Consider the following 20,998-nt stretch of genomic DNA (forward strand, 5'->3'; position numbering starts at 1 on the left):
GTGAATAGTAGAAAGAAATTGTAAGCGTTCATACATAGATTTGTCTGACTCAATGCAGACATTTATTTTCAAAGCAGAAAAAAAAAAAAAAGCCTTTTAAGACCCGGTGCAAACAATCTTAGTAGACAGTTCAGCAAAACTTTGTTTCTTACTAAAAATGGACATGATACTACGGCAGAAACTCTTTATGTGAATAGTTTGCAAATGTCACGAAACCAACCAACATGCTCTTAGATGTTTAAATAACAGGCATGGAGATTTAAAAGATTCAACTATTAAATAATTAGCATTAAATACTAGTGATGGGTCAATGTTTAATATTTAAATTTTGAATTATGTATATTTTTATCCAGAGCTTTATGTTTTTGAGTTTATGTCAGATTTTTAATAATAGGAAATAGTTCAGAGGTTTTGTTTAAAAAGCTAGCATTAAAAGGTCAAAGTTATACAGTGTATGAACATAATTTTGGAGCATGATGTATTTCAAACCGGTATAGTAAGAAAGTCACTATGCTTTAAATTGCACAATGAGGCATGCACTATTAAACTGAGCAATTCTCAGTGCCTATATTTTTATGCCTAATTGCATTTGGATTTGTTATTCAGTTAGAAAACCTTGTGGTTTTTAAAATATGTTTTTCTTTATTTTCCTTTAATATGACAACATTTTAAGCAAAAAAAAGAGTTTCCAAATCATAATCTTCCATAGAAACACAAAAATAAAATCAAAATAACTTTATTTAATACATTAATTCAATTACAAACATTTAGTAAACACCTACTATGTTGTCAAGCACTATTCCATACACAAGAGTACAACAGAGAGCACAAAAACTCTTACATTCATGGAACTGGAATTCTAGAGACAAATAAATGATACATCAGAACATGGTAAATGCCATGCAGAAAAATTAAGCAGGGTAAGAGTGCTGCTTTGGGGTTGCTACTTTATATTCAGTGGTTTTGAAAGACCTCTCTGATAAGATACTATTTGAATAATAATATAAAGAAGATAAGGAAGTGAACTATACATCTTTTGGGGGAGTGATCTTTTCTGACAGCTGAAGCAGATTGTCCAAAGGCCTTGTAGGGAAACATGGTCCTTATATTCAAGAGAAAGACACCAATGTGGCTAAAGCTGGGTAGGCAGGGAAGAGAGTACTAGATGACTAAGTCAGAGATGTATGCATTAGCTTTATATTGCTGCATAACAAGTGACCATAAATTCACTGACTTAAAATTATACCATTTATTTTCTCACAGTTTCTGTAGATCAAATGTCTGGGCTGGTTCCTCTACTCAGGGTCTCGCAAGTGTGAAATTGAGATATAGGCAAGCTGCATTCTCATATATCGGCTCCAGGAAAGAATCCCCTTATTTCCTAGATCATTGAAATTGTTGGTAGAATGTATTTCCTCATGGCTGTAGGACTGAGGTCACCCTTTTCTTTGTTAGTTATCAGCTGGGATGTCACTCAGCTCTTAGAAGCCACCCTCAGGTTCTCACCATGTGGCCCTCTCCGTAGGCAGTTCACAAAATGGCAGTGTGTTTTTCAAGGCCAGAAGGAAAATTTCCTTCTCCAATGTACAAAGATAGTGTTAGTCTGTTTCATCAGATACCCAGTGAAGAATGTGTTTTAAGGAGGGAGGGACCCACTGTGCAGAAAAGCCAAGGAAGAGGAGCATTGAGAATTGTCCATTGGATTTAACAACAAGGAGGCCATTCACTCCTGATCATGACAAGAACTATTCAGGTGACATGACAGGGATGAAACCTGATGAGAATGGGTTCAAAAGACAATCATAGAAAGTAAAGTGGAGACAGCTCCTAAAATGGTTCTTCTATCAGGAAGAGCAGGGAAAAGGGGCAGAAGGTAGAAGGAGATTTGGGAGAATCGGCGCACTTTTTGTGCTAATAGACCTGATCTAGTGATGAGGAAATACTTTATGACACAGGAGTAAAGGGGGATAATTGCTGGAGTAATGTCTTGGACAGGTGAGAAAAGATGGAATCCAAAAGACGAGAAGAGGGATTGACTTTATACATGAAGCAGAGTTCATCTATAATAACAGGAAGGAAGGCAGACAAGATGCTCGTAGGGTGGTAAATAAGGCATGGGAAATTATCAAATTCCTCTTCTCAGTGAAACAGAAACCGGATAAATCAGCTGAGAATGAGGAAGAGGGGAGATATTTTGGAGGTTCTGGGAATTAAATAATGTTCCTGGAGAGTGGGAGGGCAAATGGAGCAGGGAAATCTAGTAGGACAATAGAGTGTTAGTGAGGGTACCCATGAAGTTAGAGGTCATGAACCCTAATGAAACCTATAAGCATGGAAATCAGGTTATCCTAGCCCACGCAGCTGCAAAGATACAAATATGAAGCAGATGAACAAAATGTTGGATTTAACCACAGTTTTTTTTGTTGTAGCTTTTATTTTTATTTTATCTATTTATCCATCCTTCTATTTACCCATCTTTGCTCGGGGATTATAGTAAAGAAGAGGGACACGGGAGTTGAGGATGTATGCAAGGAGATTGTTTTATGATTTCTCAGTGATGGACCATGTGACCTCAAGTGGATAAGAAGCAAAGAGTAGATATGGGGCAGAGGGCTGTGAAGGGTAAAAACATGATTTTAGGATTGAGGACGTGGTATAATCAAGGAGCAACAATAAGGAACATACTGGAAAGATAGGAGATGGAAATCAGAAAATAGAATGCTTAAAATTAAGACTCTGGAGTGGTGGGATTAATGGCATAATCTAGGGAATGACCACGGGAGTGGGTTGCAAAGTAGGTTAGAGAAAAGCCTGAAAGGCCAATGAACTGCAAAGATCATCTGTGAGGCTATGGAATCACAAAGTATATAAGAGGAGTAGAGCTGAAGAGAAACACAATGAATTGCAAGTTAAAATCCTTGTGACATGATAGAAGGTGACATCTTTTGGTCAACACAATAATGCAGAAATCCAATGGAATGTCTGAAGCCATGAGCCTAATCCAGGGGAGTTTTGAGAGGCTGTTGATTGTACAGCAGGTATAACAGGCAGCCACTTGGCAGGGCTTCAGGAGAGACAGCCAGATTCCAGTTAAATAAAGGGAAATGATTGAGGATAGGGGATGGGTCTGAGGAGGGACCTTGGGTATCAGAAGAGAGTCTAGGGAGCAGAAGCCACTAGGGCCAGAGTAGGGAGTGGACAAACAAAGAAAATGATGGGCAGCCATATAGATGAATTATTTCTGCGTGGTGACCAATCACCCAAGAATGAGTAATGGTTATTGCCACAATAAGGAAACTCAGTTTAGCTAAGCAACGTATGCATGGGCAGACAGGAAGTACAGATTTTAAATACTATAAAACCTAAAATTTTCCATTTTCTGATTTTAACTTGTTTGGCTACAACAGTCTTGACACTGCATTACTAAATCACCCGGTAATTATTTTAGAGGTCAAATGTGACTAATTCACAGCTAAAGCAGTCTAGATAGAACAATAAAGATTCCTACAGAAATGTTTGTTAAAAGGAAGAAAGCAATTAAAGCAATTAAAGAAAAATTCAAGGCACTCTGCTATATGGAAATAGTATACTGCTTTTATTCATGCTAAATAGAATCTGAATATCAACAGGAATAAGTCAAATGTCCTGCACCAGGTCTTCAACACAAAGTGCATGAGAAAGCCATACTTTTTAATCCAAATATCTCCCCTTGAAGCACTGTTTGAAAATTTCTGATTATAAGAGAGCACATCTATTAGTCATTAAACGGTCTTTATCACATCTCTAACAAAGAATCCATATAAGAAAAATAATGGATTTTGGTATTCGGCAGGCTGAGGGTCTCACAGGAAGTAGAAACAGTAAAAATTAAAAGTCACAGGATTAAAATGTTCAGTTCAAGAGTGATTGCTATCACGCTTGTAAATTTGATCGTTCTGTAAATTTGAGAACTAAGCTGAAGTTTGTATTCCAAATGAAAGTTTTACTAGTTTTAAAATAAACTTGGATGCAGCTATCCTCTCTTTTATTCTAAGATTAACTCCTCTGACCTCAGTATTAGGAGTGAATAAAATTGGAGAATGCTTAAGCAGAAAGTAACCTTAACTCATCCAATTCATTGTGTAGAAACTGAGGCCCAGAGAGGGTAGGTGAAAGGCTCAAGGCCAACTCACGAGTCATCAGCAGTGCTGGGATTTGTTTAAGAACAGTAATAATCACAAGGTCCATCTAATTTTTTTTAAAAAAACTTACTTCTGAAAACCAAAAGATGAAATAGTAGTAACTTACTATATGATTGATGGACTGATTGGACTGCTTGGTCAGTAAGTAGTAAGGCTATCCAACTTCTGTCTGACTTTGCCACAAATCAGAGGTTCCCACGACCCTCTTCTTGGATTTGATAATTTGCTAGAACAGCTACAGAACTCAGGAGAGCACTCATGTTCACCAGTTTATTACATTACAAAGGGTATTATCAGGAATACACATGGACACCGAGGTGAAAAGATATACAAGGTGAGCTCTGGAAGGGTCCTCAGTGCAAGAGCTTCTGTCCTGTAGAGATAGTATAGTGGCCCTCCCACTACATGAATGTGTGCCCCAACCAGAAGCTATTTGAAACCTGCACTTCTGAGATTTTTATGGAGGGTTCATCACATAGACATGATCAATCAATCATTCACTAAATTTCTAGCCCCTCTCCCCTTCATGGAAGATAAAGTGTAGAGCTGAAAGTCGCAAGCTTCTAAACATGCCTTGGTCTTTCTGGTGACCAGCTGCCATCCAGGAGCCCAAATGTCTCTTGCTCAGAAGACAGATCAGGGAGCTCAGAAAGCAAGTTTCCTCAGAGCTTTGGAGCAGGCTGTTGGGAGCTGAATGAAATCATCAGAATTCTATGAAGATTTTTCAGATAAGGATAATAAACTTATTGACCAAAATTGAAGTACAAAACAATCTACTTCCTGGAATCATATGTTTAGTTAATGGTACAATTTGGAGCACAGTTCTTAGGAATGATGTGACTTGGTTTCCAGTCCCAGCTAATGTAACAGGTAATCTACATGGCCATCCTACAGCCTGCACTGAAACTTCATGAGTAAGTTTTATGCACTAATTATTAATATGCATGATTCAAAATAGAAGGGGAAACCCTTTCCCAGAGGGAATAACCATGTGCAGGTATAAAATGTTACTTGTTCTCCATCCTGAGCCTCTCCACTAGCTTCAGAGTTGCCCAGGAATCTATTCTTAAAATTAGTTCCAGAAGGAAACTCTCATTATCACTTGGAAATTCATTACCCTGCCTCTCTGACTGCATCTCTCTGTAGGGAAGGCATTAGGTAGAATACTTGTAAAGATTTCATTGAGGAATGAACCTGTAGGATGTAAAAAAAGAATAACACTCTCCAGGAAGTATCTATATATATATATATTCCTGCTATTTATTCATCTTAGCTCTAAAACTCAAAGAAAATTATGCTGCTTCATTTTATGTCCAAGGCTAGCATTTTTGAATTCAAAGAATTTATAAAAACAATCTCTGAGGTAAAAAAATACGACGATTTCACAACAAATATTATGAACTCAGTTATATGTATTTTCACCATTTTCCCCTCGCTGGAGCCTTCATATATCTTTTATTATCTCAATATACTTTTCAAATGAACTTGGCAGGAAAGATAACATCACTCAAATAGTACTTCTTTCAAGGACTAGTGGGGGTTTTAGGGAAAAAGAGGTGGCATTAAAAAAAAAAAAAGAGTAGGTAGTAAACTTTTTGTTACTATTCAAGTATAAAGGGAACCTTTACTTAAAATCTGGTTTATGAACCCATGCTTTAAGCTCATCTCAGTGGTATTATTTTCATTAGTAGACAGATGGGGAACTTTAAGCAAAGTAATTAACTCCTGGTGACAGTAATGAAACCAGTTTCCTCCAATGTTGCATTCACAGGCTTATCCTTAAAGTGCTTTAAAGGCTCTGTCACTTGGTCACAGAAAGAATTCATTTCTGCTAGCACTAGAAATAAGAGTCAATAGCTGAGAAATTTAGAGTTAGTTGGCAGTTTGCCCAACAAACAAGCAAATCCAAGAATCTTTAGAAAATATCTGTTCTAGTTACTGTGTAAATCCCTGGAAAATCTTCAATTTGATTCTAGATAAGAGAAAAATAACCCCCAGTACACACCATTTCAAAGGTGAGGATTGAAACTTTTAATCCAGCTTTGAATTAGAGAGAATGCATCAATGTTGGGGAAGATAAAAATAAATTAAGTTTATCTGCTCAAGTCTTCAATGGATGGATGAGGATTAGACCGTTTATTATGGCACCTTCAATTTGATTTTATCAATCAATTTTTATATTAAGTTTTAAAAGAATGTGTTTGTTTACTTTCCAACTTACATATACAGAAATGAGGAGGCAGTAACATTCAGCATGTATTTACAAGCGTATTTGGTGATTTCACTTGATATTGTAATAATGTACTTTGAGCTCAGCAGCACTTCGGTCAGGTCCAATTAAGCCTGCCTTCAACTATTTCAGTGAATTTTAAAAACATTCTATGTGAGACGGCAAAATTGTCCCATAATATAACAAACAAATCAGTGCCACACACTGTTATAAATAAGAATCCTTAATTACCTAATAGTTTCTATTGAATTCTAATAAACTTAAATACATTGATCAACAGACCCAATGGGTCACCCAGAATATAGGCTAGGCCTATTGCTAGAAGCAACCACCCCCCATTGTAGCACAGCCTAGAGATAAACACTTCGCTTATATTAGTGCAAAATGAAATTAAATAAAGCAAAATAAACTTGCCTATTCGCCCCTTTCTTATCTCTTATCATCTTATCTTTGATCCCATCTTTCCCTTCTGCCTTCGTAAAATAGTTTATAATGACTATTTGTGTATTTTGTTTCCCTATCTTTCCTTCATAAAATAATATTCCTCATCCTTTTCCTGACTCAATTCTTTATCTTACTGAAGTCTTATTGCAAAAGATCTCTTTCAACGACACTGTTACTAGAAGATAGTCATGCTATGCCACAGAACAAGAGACATCAGTGAATTTCACTTAACAGGTTAGGGTAGAAAATCCTGGGCTAGAGCCTGCTATTAGAGGAAATACATTGTCAAGTAGAAGGTAACTCTCTATTTTTTCTCAGGCATGATACCTCCAACACAGCTCACTCATTTATTAAGTAGAACTGACAATGTGTAAATGGAAAAGCAAAGTCAAACCTCACTGGAAACACAGTTGAAAAATGGTGACCTTCTAGGGATGATTAGCCTCTGTTAGCTGGAGCAGGAAAGATGAGCTCTGACCTGCTTCTTTGGGCCCCCACTGGAAAGCCTGATGATAGAAACATGGTCCTTTTGTCTTAGGAAATTGATGAGCTAGTGGTAAGCTGTGCAGGGGTACCAGACCTTTTCACTGATACACCTGGAGATGGCTGTCTCTCCGTTTTTCGTGAGAGTGCATTGGGAGAATACCAGGGTCTTCTGGATATACTTATTCCTTGGGAAGGGATACTACACATGGAGGAAAAATCTTTGGAAGACAGTGTGGGGAAGAATCTAAGTTGCATCATCTACATATATAGACATTGTTGTGCTCTCTTGCTGGCCAAAGTTGAAAGTGAGCTCAAATACCCTGGAGAGAGGGTTTCTAGAGAAACCCAGGACTCTGACTCCACTTTTAGAAAGTGTACAGTGCACAGAAGTCACTACAAATGAGGGAAGAAGTGGTGATTCGTGTCCAGATGAGGCGGCAAAGCAGACTTGCTATCTTGTGTGTGTCGGCCAAGGTGCTGGATGTTGTCCATGTTCATTGAGAGGAATATAAAGTATGAAATAGGAAAAGAGCATAATCAGGTGAGAATTTTAGAAAGGATGAGTTGAAAATGATGGTCCTTAGTTTAATCAAAAAAGGAAAAGCACCAAAAGGCAGAGTTTTCAGAGGGTTGAGCTAAGTTAAGTTTGGGGTAGTTATGATACTAGCTGATTGTGAAAATTAGTGTGTGCCCACTTCTGCAAGCTTGAAAAAAGTCTGTCAATGAAGGTCAAAAATACAGCATGTATTTTATCACTCCTTTCCCATGCATTTTGTACCAATTTCACAAATTGGTATCTGTATAGGACCTGGCCTGAGTGTAAATTGCTACCTGCCTGTGGACCTGTGATAGAACTGGGAGATGCAGGTGGAGTGGGCATGATGTGTGGGTGAGGAAGGTGTGTTTGTAGGAGCCAGTGTTCATTTGGATGAAGACCACATGCTTGCCTACAGATGGGCATGTTAAAAAATATGCTTATGGGGGGAAAAAGTGGATAGATACATACAGTCACTCAAGTATTTCCCTGGAAAACAAGTTGTTCTTGTTTTAAATCAGCGCTTTCTAAACTATGCAGCTGTGATTCTTGGGACACAGTGCCTGCTAAGCTGTGAATAGGTGTTCCATGAAGAAAGCTTCTTGTGTTCAAATTAATTTGGGAAAAGCTGTAAATGACAACTGTCCTCTGAGAGTCCCTTGAAGGCTAATGAAGGTTCTGAGAAGTCTTACAGCAAGGAAACCCACTTCACTTCTTTTATAGAGCATTTTCAAACTTATTTGGTCATAAATTTCTTCATTCAGGGAACATATACATAATAACTGAAGGGATACCAGTGTTTCAAAAAATACTGTTTTAGAAAAAGCTGACATAAATGTGTCCAGAGTAGCAGAAACACAGGGTGATAATGATGAAAGTTATTTTGGTAAATATGACCAAATCCAATACAAAATTTTCAGGTCAAATATAATTCCTTGCAGGCCTAATCACTCCTGAAAATTATCTTCAAAGCTAAATGAGCTCTCAAGCTTCTTAGGTAGTTAGGCCTTTGTGCACAGCTATTAACTCTACATGATTTGCATTTTAAAAGAGGAAAGATTTCAGGCTTTTCCATACAAAGGGAGGAGCTATTGAAGTGGACTCTAGGTAGAGCTGTCCCTTCAGTGACTGAAAATTCTACTTTGCAATCTGACAAAGGCTACGTCTTTTGAAAAATGCAAGCTAAGACAGTGTTAATTGGTTTCCATGGTCATACCGACAGCCTCGTAAAAATGCCTCAGGAACATAAAGAAAAATGCAGACTGTATAACTGCAGAGCCATTTACATTATAAATGACAGTCTAGTTGAATGGAATGGAAAATAATAATACTGATGATAATAATATTGATAACAGGTAATGAATATGATGAGCCCCTGTTTTGCATCAGATACCATTTCAGATAGGTTTTGTACCATGTGTCTAGTCCTCACCTGAAAACACACACACACACACACACACACACACACACACACACACCCTTAAGGCTAAAAAACAGTCAATAAAATAAGATAAAATAAAAGTACAGCTAGTGTTTACTGAGCACTTACTATGAGTTGGGCACTGTTGTACATGTACATTACATTTCACATGAATAACTCATGTGTGCATCAGAACAACCCTGTGAGGTGGGCACCGCTGGTGTCTGCATTTCACAGGTAAGAAAACGGTCTCAGAGCCATCAGCCATCCTACTAAGTAAGCAACAGGAGAGCCAGGATTTGGGCTCAGGTATATCTCTAAATAACCTGCATTGTCTATTTTTCTACTGTCTTAGTTTGATAATGTCTATATACTTTGTATTCTCTGATTTTATAATAAATTGTTGTAATTTGAACAGTTGTGACAAAGTGGCTCATGTTAGAGCCTTTTGACAATTTTAGGCAATTGTGTCCCTAAAGGATATGAACACAGTTACAGAAAAGGACATAAAATCTGTTTCAGCAGCAAATGCCCCTACTTCTGTGCTTGATGTCTCCCTTCATTCTCACAGTGCAACCCTGAGAGACGTTACTTGAAGTTACTTTTGTAGACAGTTGTTGATATATTCAGCAGTAAAATGCGTCAGTAAACTCTAAAAGCAATTGACATTTTGTGTTGCATTTATGAATTTCTGTCCTGATTTCAATGCTATGTTGCTAAAGTTTTTAAGTCAAAACAATTTTTCCCCCCAACTCTACTGGATATCTGCCTGTTTCAACCAAACTGCTCTCCATATGCTCTCATTGGTACCTGCACATGGTACAAAGCAAAATCTGATGTTAGAATGATTAAAGCCAAAGTGTAGGTTTCAGGTGAGCATCCATTCCTCAGAAAGTAGAAATGGTATGTCCAAATCAAAGGCTAAATCAAACTTCTCTGCCATTAACCAATTTGGAGAACTGTGGATGTCACATGTTAAGATAGAAGCTCAATAAACTAAGCAAGAAGACTAAGAAGAAGGAAAACAATATTTATTAGAACATTTTTCTCTAATGCAAAGGAGTGCATGGAATGTCACTACACTTATTAATTGCCCAGAATCACCCTGGGAGGGAGATTAGTACTACTTCCATTAACAGATCTTAAAGAGTAGACATGTCTGGGGTGACATAGTTTGTGACAGAGCTAGAACTTGAACCCAAGTCTGGTATGAAAAGTCTGGTGTTCTTTCTATTACCTTACATTCCTTCCTGTGGGGAGGGGAGGGGGATAGAAGATTTATAGTTGGACAAAGTAGCTGCTTTCAAATGTGGCCACAGAGAAAAGGAATGAGACATATTCTATGCAACTCCACGAGGGACACCTGGGACCAAGGCAAGATGATAAAACTTGGGTTAAAACAGGGAATACTTTCCTAAGAGTGACCTGCTTGAAAATGGAAAAATGAATGTCCCCCTGAGTTTGAGTCCCTGCCACTACAGGGGTCCAGGTCGAAGCTAAAGTGCCAAGGTCTCTTCTGGTCTCGCAAATGATTTAATTCTAAGAGTCTAAACAAAATATATATTCTCTAGGAAATCCTGGATATCAAGACCCCTTCCCTTCTCTCCCAGTCTCCATTTTTCCATCTTGTCCCAGCTGTGTGACCTTAGGAAGTCCAATTGCTCTTCCTCAATTTGCATATTTGTAAAATAAGAATAGCATCTGCTTCTAGGCAAAGTTATTAGAAGATCAATATGACAGGACAGTTGAAATGCTTACCCACCATAAAGCTCAAATAGTGTTAGTCACCTCTCCCTACATGTCTGAGGTGTGAGTCTGTGTCAGAGGAGTTGTGCTGGAGAGTGTCCTGTCATCTTCACTTGAATCATCCCAAAAGCACAGAGAAGGCAACACTCCAGGATGAGAGGGTCTCCCCTTATATGTGTGTCTGGCTCCATCAGAGCATGCATTTGCTATGGACTTGTGTGTTTTCCTGCTTGTACACTCCCAAAGTAAAAAACACAGTGTTCTTATGCATTGCTTTCAGGGTTTATGATGTGTATTTTTAATTATTCCTATGCAAAAGATCAATTAAGTTAGCTTATTACATGACATGCACATTTCCTAACTTTTCCATTGGTGCATTCCATAAAGTATAATACTATTCCATTTTATAGTTAATCATGAATATTCTATTCTCTCTCAAAGAGGGGCTGTTGGCCACTAGTCAATATCTACTGCCCTTACTTAAAATAGAAAATGTTTTAGACATAACATAAGAATCAGTGTTGTGAAACCATCAGAATTTTCCGCTGCAATCCTACTTCCTGGTACGTAAAAAAAGCTAACTGGAAGGCTTTGAAAAGAGAACGAAATGTATTCAAAATATGCATGACTATTAAGATGCGTGGATGTGATTTTTTAAGTCATCTCTGAAGTTCAAGTAGCTATGGATAAGAAAAGGTGTTGTCACGGGAGTAATCATACATACAATTTTAAAGAATATGTCTGCTGTTTAAAGTAAGAAGACTTGCATAACTTTTTTGTGTGTGTGCAGGAAAAGACTAGTGGTAGGAAATTAAAACTCTAAGCAAGTTTAATTTCATTTGAATAGAAAAATATTATCATTTAGAACTCTATCGTCAGTCTATGGCCAAGGTTGGTTTCAGGTTATTGTAGGGGTTCAGACTTATTCACAGGTTTCTAGGAACAAACTTATTCTGATCCATTGCCCTGTCACCTACAGAATATGCCTGGGCCCCCAACATAGGAGATGCTAGTGACAATTTCATCTCTTTATCACTCTGAACACTTGTGGAGAAAACTATGACACAGCTTAAGGAGCCTTTCCTTATCATTACACTTCCAGCTCTCAAGTTACATAAGAACATGCCTCTGGGAGATTAAGTTTAAAACTATGTGGGTTTTTATGCTATTCTTTTAGTTTTAGAAACAAAAAATTGAAGTGTGTGTGTGTGTGTGTGTGTGTGTGTGTGTGTGTGTGTGTGTTTAAGGAGGTTAAACTGATAAAACACCAAAAAAATAAAAAGTTAAAGACCTCATAATTTGATTCTTTCCTTCTCTAAACACAAATATTTGACAATAAAAAATAAGTATTCATGTTTTGTGAGAAAGCAAAATAATCTTAAAATCATATAGATGAACAAACACATATCCAGTAACACAATCTATGATATATGTATATATGCATGAATATGTACACATATAAATTACATAAAGTAGGAAAAAATTTACACAGAAGTCTAATGTTTCTTTCTTTAATGGCCTCTCTCATACATCTGTATATTACAAAACATAACACTGAGAATTCTATTGCTTTAAAAATGACTGGATTGTAAAAGGAATAAAAATCAGATATTATCAGTGCAAAGGAATATTTAAAACAAAACTAAACAAGACAAACAACCAAAGAAACGCTTCTTATTCCTGACCTAATGTTCTTCTGACTCAGTATCTCAGACTACAAAGTCAGTAGAGGAAGATAAATTATATCAGAAGTAAAAAACATGAAGCACCAGAAATCAAAGGCTATGATAAGTCTCTCTTAGTGTCTGCTTCATAGGGAGAGAAATCCACAAATTTAACAAAACACAAAAGGGAAAAAATAATAACCTAACCATTTCAAAAACAGTTTTTACAATTATTTTTTTTTGTAGAAAATGCAATTCTTTGTTGTTAAATTTGTTTTTCTTAAACATAATCAGAATCAAATGAGTAGGAATCAGGGGTATTAAAATCAAAAGTGGAAATTTGTCTTGATATCTTTATTATCTTCCTATTTTCTTCCAACAGCCACACTCTAAGTTTGACCCTTATCTTCCTATTATCCCTCGAAGACATTGTATGAGTTCACTAATTTTCAGTTCACAAAGAATTTCTGGGCCCCTGATTCTGTTTCAAAGGCAGTGTCTAAATGTTGTGTAGTGTGCTGCTGTTCACGACAGTTATGATAAAAACAAGGGCGTGTGAGTCAGCACAAGGAGAAATAAAGTGCTATGCATCTCATCTAGAAAACACATGGCCTGCTAGTAGTTCTAAATTAGCTCGATGTTTGTCATCTCATAGGAATCCAGCCTCACTTGGGTCAGGTCTACCCACCATGCTAGGTTTGTAATCGGTATTTTCTAGGATATCAGTGACATTGAAAGCTAGACTTTTTAGCTCACCCTTACGCACTTGAAACTGAAAACAGCTGCAACAAAATTTTGTGGGGAATAACACTACAGAACTATGAAGATATTTAAATGTATTCCCAAGTAAACTTCCAACAACAAAATAAGAGGTGGTTAAGAGACGTAGCCCAAAGGAAGCGAGAGAGAAGACGGTGGCCTCATTAGAACCCACCAACACTTACTTTGCTACATGAATATAGATTACTTAAAATTATTTTGTACTATCTCTTAAGTAGAAAGGTAAAATGGTAAGGATCAGGACAAATCAGAAAAGAGGACAGGCAGCAGTACAGATTACAGCATAAGGCACAGGATCTTTAGTAAAATAAATTGTTGGTTACAAGTGGATCCTTGGGGGCTGGGTCAAATGGCAAACAAGCTTAAGATATTGTCTCTTCTTCTCTGAGCGTCGCCTCTCTGTTTCATCAAAAGAAGGACATCTTAGGATTGCGAATAAGGTTCTATACCATTTTCATATTCATTAGTACTGTACAAATATTGCCAGGTAGTATTTTCCATGTTTACATAACTATAAAAGTTATTATACAGTTAGAAAACAACATACTATTGTTTCAAATTTATAATGAAGTCAAAAAAGAAATATTTATTCTATTTAATACTCTTATTAGTATTAAAACACTATGCAACTTCCTAAAGATTGTTGTCTCATCTTCCATATCAAAACAAATTGTATACATACTCAAAAGTAGCGCTTATCTATTGTCTGTTTCAATATGAAGTCTATTTTAACTGACATTTTATATTTAATTGTATCGCAACAAAATAAGCTTTAAAAAAGAGAATAATCAACTTATCCTCTAGTATCACAGACCTGCAATGTTGCCTCCACACAACATATTTCAATTCTAGAAATGTACTTGATTTAAAACGTACCATTCTGTTAAGCAACAAAAATTATTTAATTATACACTCATCATTTCTATTTACTTTCTTACTTTCAAAGAATGTCATCGCCTTAATGAGAAAGTCCTATTTTTCTCCTACAAGGGCTGGTAAGCTTTGACAATCTGAAACATGAACTTAAATGTGAACTTGAATAACTGCTGTGTGAATATACGAGTAACTTGTTGCAATGGAGAATGGAAGGCATTTGAGAGTTGACATCTAAACATCTACAAGAATTGTGACTTTCACACCCAACCAGCCTTTAGTAAATACCACGGGCGATTAACTTTAACAGCATTGCTGCAGACAGACCCACCTGAGGCTCAGAGCTAGCAGTTGCTCCTTTGACTTCAGTAGTTCCCCCACTTTAAAACTGGTATAGCCCAGGAAGCTTCGCTGCAAACGAGAGAAGAAATGGTTTTCATTAACTTCGAGGTTCCTAATATTTTGGCTGTCATACCAATCACACAAAATTAGCCTTTAGAAGTATCATATGTTACATCTATCAGCCTGACAAATATTGCACTGACAGATAGAATCCTCACTAATATATCTACCTCATGGAGTGAAGTCGGGGGTACAAATGCATCCTTTTCATTAAAAAACAGACACATGGCCTGGAAAAGACCAGAATGTATAATACAGAAGCCAGTACTTTCCCACTAACTATTTTCTCCTCATGGGAAAGCTGGAGTAAAAGAAAGATGATACACTTTCAATATTTACCAATGCCGTTGTCGTTCTTATTAGAATTTCTCAAGTCACTGGCAGCAACAACTTTGTGTTCCAGATATGAGCAAATCTGCTGGTTTGAGCTATTTTTATGTGGGACTCTGTGCAAGTTATAAATAGAAATGCTGTATTTCTCCCCCATCACAGCACTGTTTAAAAGCATTCGTTTCCTTTGTTATTTCTATACTAACATGGGACAATTTCATTTTGACACACAAGAAAGGATGGTATTTATTCAGTTACATTTTCTAAAATTGTGTTTTTAACCTATCATACTGGGTATTGCCTGTCTATGAATATCTACTGTCTATACTCTTTGACTCATAATATAAAGAATAAAATTTTAAATTGGTTTTTCTTTTCTAGGACAAAAAACCTTTCATCTCTTTTTAATATTCCTAGCTACTTCTGATTTAAAAGTCACAATATTATGGGAATACCATAAATAGGATTTCTCATTCTCTCCCCAAGATCAAGAAGCAAACATGGAAATACCAAACCTATATTATTACTGATACCATTGCTGCCTAACACATTGTAATGAGCTACAAGAAGTCAGCACTACGTTTTCCAGAACATTCTTTCTTCATAGGTGTGTTGCCAGGCTGTACGAGAATGAGAGACTGAAGGCCAATTGGGTCTTTTCAGAGGAAAGTTTGCACGTATCCTATACATCAAAGGCTACATCGACACAGAGCAATTGTTAAGAATCGGAAAGAAAGCCTTCTGGTCAGAATTTTTCTCCCTCTTTTCAAAGTTCTAACTGAGAAGAATTGTCCCCAAAGACTTAAAGGCAAACATTTGAAATGCAACTAAGTTCTAAAGTTGGAGATATCTCTCTGTTGGTAATGATAAACCCAATTCATTAACTTGAAACTCAAAGAGCTATTTAGACACTAAGTCATCAAAGCCAGAAGAATAGGAAACTAAATTATGAGGTGAAGAACATTAGGGGAAAATAGAGGATTTCTGGAAACAAGCTCTGATGATAGGTCAATGAGTGATGAAATGAACGTAAATCAAGGCAGAAAAGAAAGTCCAAAGCTGTGTGAATAAAACTTGCAGAAATTTAGGATGACTTTTCAGCATGGGGCAGAGAGGGAGCCTAGGAGAGATTCACCTGAACAAAAGCATTGATATGATCTCAGAGATATCTACTAGAACATTTTTATATAAAAGAATACCCTTTCCCCACATATACACTCTGCTGTTCATAATTCCTTGTCCTGTTGGATTTTTCTCTATTGACACATCACCAACACACACACACACACACACACACACACAAAATTACTTATTTTGTACCCCCCCACAAAAAAAAACCAATTGAGATCTGAAGCTCCACAACGACCTTTACTTTGTTTTCTGATAAATCCCCACTGCCTAGCATGCCGTAGGCATATGACAAATATTTCCTGACAATGAATGAATGAGTGAATAAATGGCAGGCACAAGTTTCAAGTCAGTTATTATATTAGATATAGGAAAAATGGTCTTTCCACAGATATTTATAAACTACTGCAATTCACTGAACTACAGTAAATCAAAACAATTTTTAGCGTGCAGATTGTATATTGTTGTAGTGAATTTCATTGTAGCATTTTGTATTTTACAGAGATGTCTCTCTCACTTCCTCTTCCACTGATAATCAGGGTTTTCAATGTACATTCACATCCCTCATTATCCTCATTCAAAAAAACTCTTAACTGATCAGAAGTTTCATGAGGCCTCAAAATTTTGCAATCGTTTTTCTTTTCCTTTGAGGTTTTGAAGGTATGAATGGTTTTAGAATTAATATAACAAACTATACATGTCATGAATGTTATTGTGGCATATTCAGCAAGAAAAGCAGCAGCAAATGCCCCAGATTGGAGAGACAGGTGGAGTAGCTATTTGCAGACATGGGCTACAGACACACCATAGGTCACAGCTGCAAGTAGCATTTGTGACTAGAAGCCATTGAATACCTCTCGTGTCCACCAGCCCGGAGCTCCTGGGGAAGCAGCATCTTGGCTTGTCCCTCCTTAAGCCAAGCCCAGCGCATGCTGCCCCGACTGCCACACCATGAGTCCTTTCGATGTGCCAAGAACACTGCCCATGAGTCAATCTTTTCCATCACAACTGTCAGCCACATGCTTAATCTCAAAGGATAATAGGGGAGCTTACAGAAATCATACAGCATGTTAAAAATCAATTTGGGAAATGGCATTATAGCATTACATTAGGAAAATGCATTAAGTCAGACAAACCAGAGGAGGTGTTATATAGGTATCAATATATTGCATTTATTCTAAAAATAACTGGACATGGGGACTACATGTTGCATAAAATGCATTAATAAAATTCCCAGATTTCAAGACAATGTATAAGTTTTTCACACTATGACACTAACAATGAAATTGCCTATATATTTACTATCTAGCAGGTTTTCACGTATTTGCTTCACCTCAATATAAACAAAAAGTAGGACTCTTCACACCCCTAAAGTTGGAAACATATCATTCATTTACATGAATATTCACTGGATTCCTGTAAAAGAATGAATTAGAGGGAAACAATCTTATTGATTTCTAAAACCTGAATTCCCGTGGAGGGAAAAGAGCACACAAGAATGTAAAATGAATAACTCTGTTCCAGAGAATGTGAAAGAATAATGTAATATTAAGCAATTTTATCTTTGCTCTCACTGTAATCATAATTATAGAATTTAAGAGAAATGTTTTAAAAATGTTTTTGTTATTTCAAATATAACTCAAGCAAAAATATTTTCCATCTCTTCTTTGTTGCTGTTTCTAAAATTCTCATCTGAAAAATTTTAAACTGAGAGCTCCAAGATCAAGGGAAAATAAGAAAGACAAACAAAACATATAAAGCCTCCCTAGAGGTGGAGCTCAGAGGTCTCAAGTGCAATCCTAAATGAGTTATTCTATTTTAAAAAAGGAATCTGGGCAATTAAATCCCTCCTCCCAGCTCCCAGGCTGGCTCTCCATTGATGGGCACTGCCAGGCTTGTTTCTCTTCTCTCTTACAAATCTGTGGTCTTGGACAAGTTACTCCACCACGCTAGGCCTTAGAGTCTATATGAAAAAGTTGCAGTAGTTATTGTTATTACAGTCAAAATTATGCAGGAAAGGCACTTAGTACGTCCCTGGGAAAACAGGAAGTATTCCATGAATATTAGTTTGCACAGTGATTAATGTAATACACCCAGAAGTCAGGTGACTTAAAAGTATTATAAGTCTACCTTAAATAATTTTTATAAAAAGCAGAATATTTAAAAATATAACCTATGAGAAACTCCTGCAATAAAACACACACACAAAAAAATAATTTCTCTCTCTCTCTCTCTCTCTCTCTCTCTCTCTCTCTCTCTCTCTCTCTCTCTCTCTCCATATATATTTCCTTATTTAAAAAATTAGATTCAGGAAAAATATAAATTAGAAGAAATTCTAGGTAAAAAGTAAAAAAAAAAAGATACAGAGGTTATACCTATGCAGTTATTATTGTTGAGCACATGTTACCTATAATTCCTTATACCTCAAGTTTTTATCAGAACATGTGGAATGTTTATCAGGGCCCAAGAAATGTCTACCTGGACTCAAAGAATGTTAAGGCCTGTGAAGGCACTGCCAGTCTGTAGACGAAGAAACTCGGTCCCAAAGGGATTAACTGGTTCACATCTGGTGACAGAACTAGTTTCTACAGTATGCAGAGGTCAAGTTCAAATCCAAGTTTCTTGCCATTTGGTCCAGCATTCTTTCATCCCCATCACGCTGTGCCTCATTTCCAGGACAGCTGCCAATTCCCTTTCTTTCTACAGGTTCTCTGCCTGCACAACATGTGGCTGTGTCCCTCTTTCTTACCTGCTCATGACAGCGCAACACTCATAATTATCATTCCGGTCCAAGCACCCAAAGCAGATGATCATTAAATTGCTTGATGCACGATTTCAATCACTCACATGGCTGAAGAGTGATATCAAGCAGGGTGGAAAAAATGAGGCACCTGTCTCAATCCCTGGCCGCTCTCTATGGGGAGTGTACACATAAACAGTTTATCTTCCCAGCCCTTGCAGGAACTCTGAGGCAAGTCACAGATATCCAGAAGGTTCACCAGGGTTGTACACCTCCCTGTAGCAGGTTGTCAGTGGTTCCCTGGTCGAGCACCACTACATAAGGAGCCAGGACATACAACCACAGACATACCACCAAAATCCCTGATCACGTATGTTCATCGCATAAAGTCTTTATTCAAAGTACAGGCTTCCTTTATAGTGCAATTTTCACGGACCTCCTAAGTTTCCCCAAGTACTGTCCAGAGCTGTGCTGCCCAATGGAGAGACACGCTGGAGTCCTAGAGCTTGTGCCTACTCTAAATTGAGAAGCACTCTCGTACACATAGTAAGTACACATCAAATTTATCAGATGTGGTATGAAAAAAAGGAGTGGGAGTCATTATTTATTATTTACTAATAATTGCATTGGTTACATTCTGAAATGATTATATCGTGCATATCGTACTGGGTTAAGAAATTTAATTCATCTCACCTGTTTCTTTTTACTTTTTTAAAAGCCTAGACTACCAGAAAATTTAAAATTATATATGTGGCACACATTCATGACACACATTATATTTCTGTTTTAGAGGTTAAACCATTATATTAATAATATTTTGACCTAGTCTTATAAAACTACATACAGGACCTGTGATGTAAGTCTTCAAAGGTCTTGGAAGAGTGGAAGTTGACAGTATGAGGCCGATACACAACGTGTCCCTCACATAACCTACAGGACAGGACCTTTTTCACAGCCCAGGTCCTTTTTTTTTCACTGTCAAAACTAACAGTTATGGTTTTCCTACCCCATAGGAAGGGAACGTGGATATATGAACTATTCTATACTGAAAAAGGACATCACACCTATATTTGTGCTCACAGGAGAGCCAGCATTTTAGTATCTGCCACACAGACGATTCTGGTGGGCAGTGTTAGCCTGAGAAGCATCAAAACCAGTAGAAAGGGAACCTCACCCTCACTGGGCAAGCACAGAAGGAACCTCTACCCTGTCCTTTCTCCTCACCAAAACACTGAACAGTAGGGGGAGGAAAGGGTAGGACACGACAATCAAACTATGCTCCGCCTCCACCAGGAGTCCCTAGGGGCACTCGTGGTCCAGAGAGGTCCAGCCTGCAGTGAAAAGTGGTGGGAGAAGAGGATGGAAGAAAAAATGTAAAATTAGAGAAGAAATTCAAGTTTTAAAATGAATAAGATATATTCCAAGAACCTGCATGAGAAGAGAAAAGAAAAGAAAAAAAGGGGGGGTGGGATTTTACACAATTAGGTCAAGATGTCATGTCATTAAAACTTCAGGCAAGGGGGATTTAATTAACATAGAGCAACTGGGGGGGGGTGCAAGCAGTTAGAGAAGAAAAAAATTAAACAACCTCATCTTTCTTGATTCTCAAATATTAAATGGAATTCCTTATAAATAATGTAGTAACTTATCAATAGTTCCAAATTTGAAAAGGTCTTCCATTTTCTGAAGGAAGTGTAAAGGGTATGATGAGAGCATGCCATGGAGGGTCTGGTTTGGCGGAAGGTGCCTGGGATGGTCACAGGCAAAAGGTGTTGGATCTGAGCTCTGGGTAGGGAGCGGGGTAGCAGGGAACAGTGGCCCAGGCAGGGAGAGGGTCTTGTGGCCTGGGCGATGCAGGCCTGGGGCTGGAAGCAACTTGTTAGTCTCTCTGGAGAAACTAAACGAAGCCCGTGTATTCTGAGCATAGAGATTGGAGGTAGCAGTGAGAGCAGCACAAGAGGTTAAAGGGAAAGCAGAAAACAAAGCATGGAATTTCATGTGAGTCAAAGAGAGGTATTTGACCTGTCCCCAGGAAGAAA

General features: G+C 37.5%; 1 protein-coding gene across 5 annotated transcripts in view; it reads right to left on the reverse strand.

Annotated features, from left to right (window-relative positions):
* Positions 1-20,998, reverse strand: part of INPP4B (inositol polyphosphate-4-phosphatase type II B) — a 574,953-nt gene that overhangs the window by 176,313 nt on the left and 377,642 nt on the right. For 3 of the 5 annotated variants that reach the window (XM_081077545.1, XM_081077543.1, XM_081077544.1), the window contains exon 9: positions 14,691-14,770. In XM_081077545.1, the coding sequence (XP_080933671.1) occupies positions 14,691-14,770 (80 nt within the window). Of the gene's footprint in view, positions 1-14,690; positions 14,771-14,931; positions 15,192-20,998 lie in introns of those variants that run through there. The other 2 variants (XM_081077547.1, XM_081077546.1) reach the window with 2 other exon arrangements.

The sequence above is a fragment of the Rhinolophus hipposideros genome (genome assembly GCF_964194185.1).
Source record: "Rhinolophus hipposideros genome assembly, chromosome: 16".
NCBI classification, from domain to species: domain Eukaryota; kingdom Metazoa; phylum Chordata; class Mammalia; order Chiroptera; family Rhinolophidae; genus Rhinolophus; species Rhinolophus hipposideros.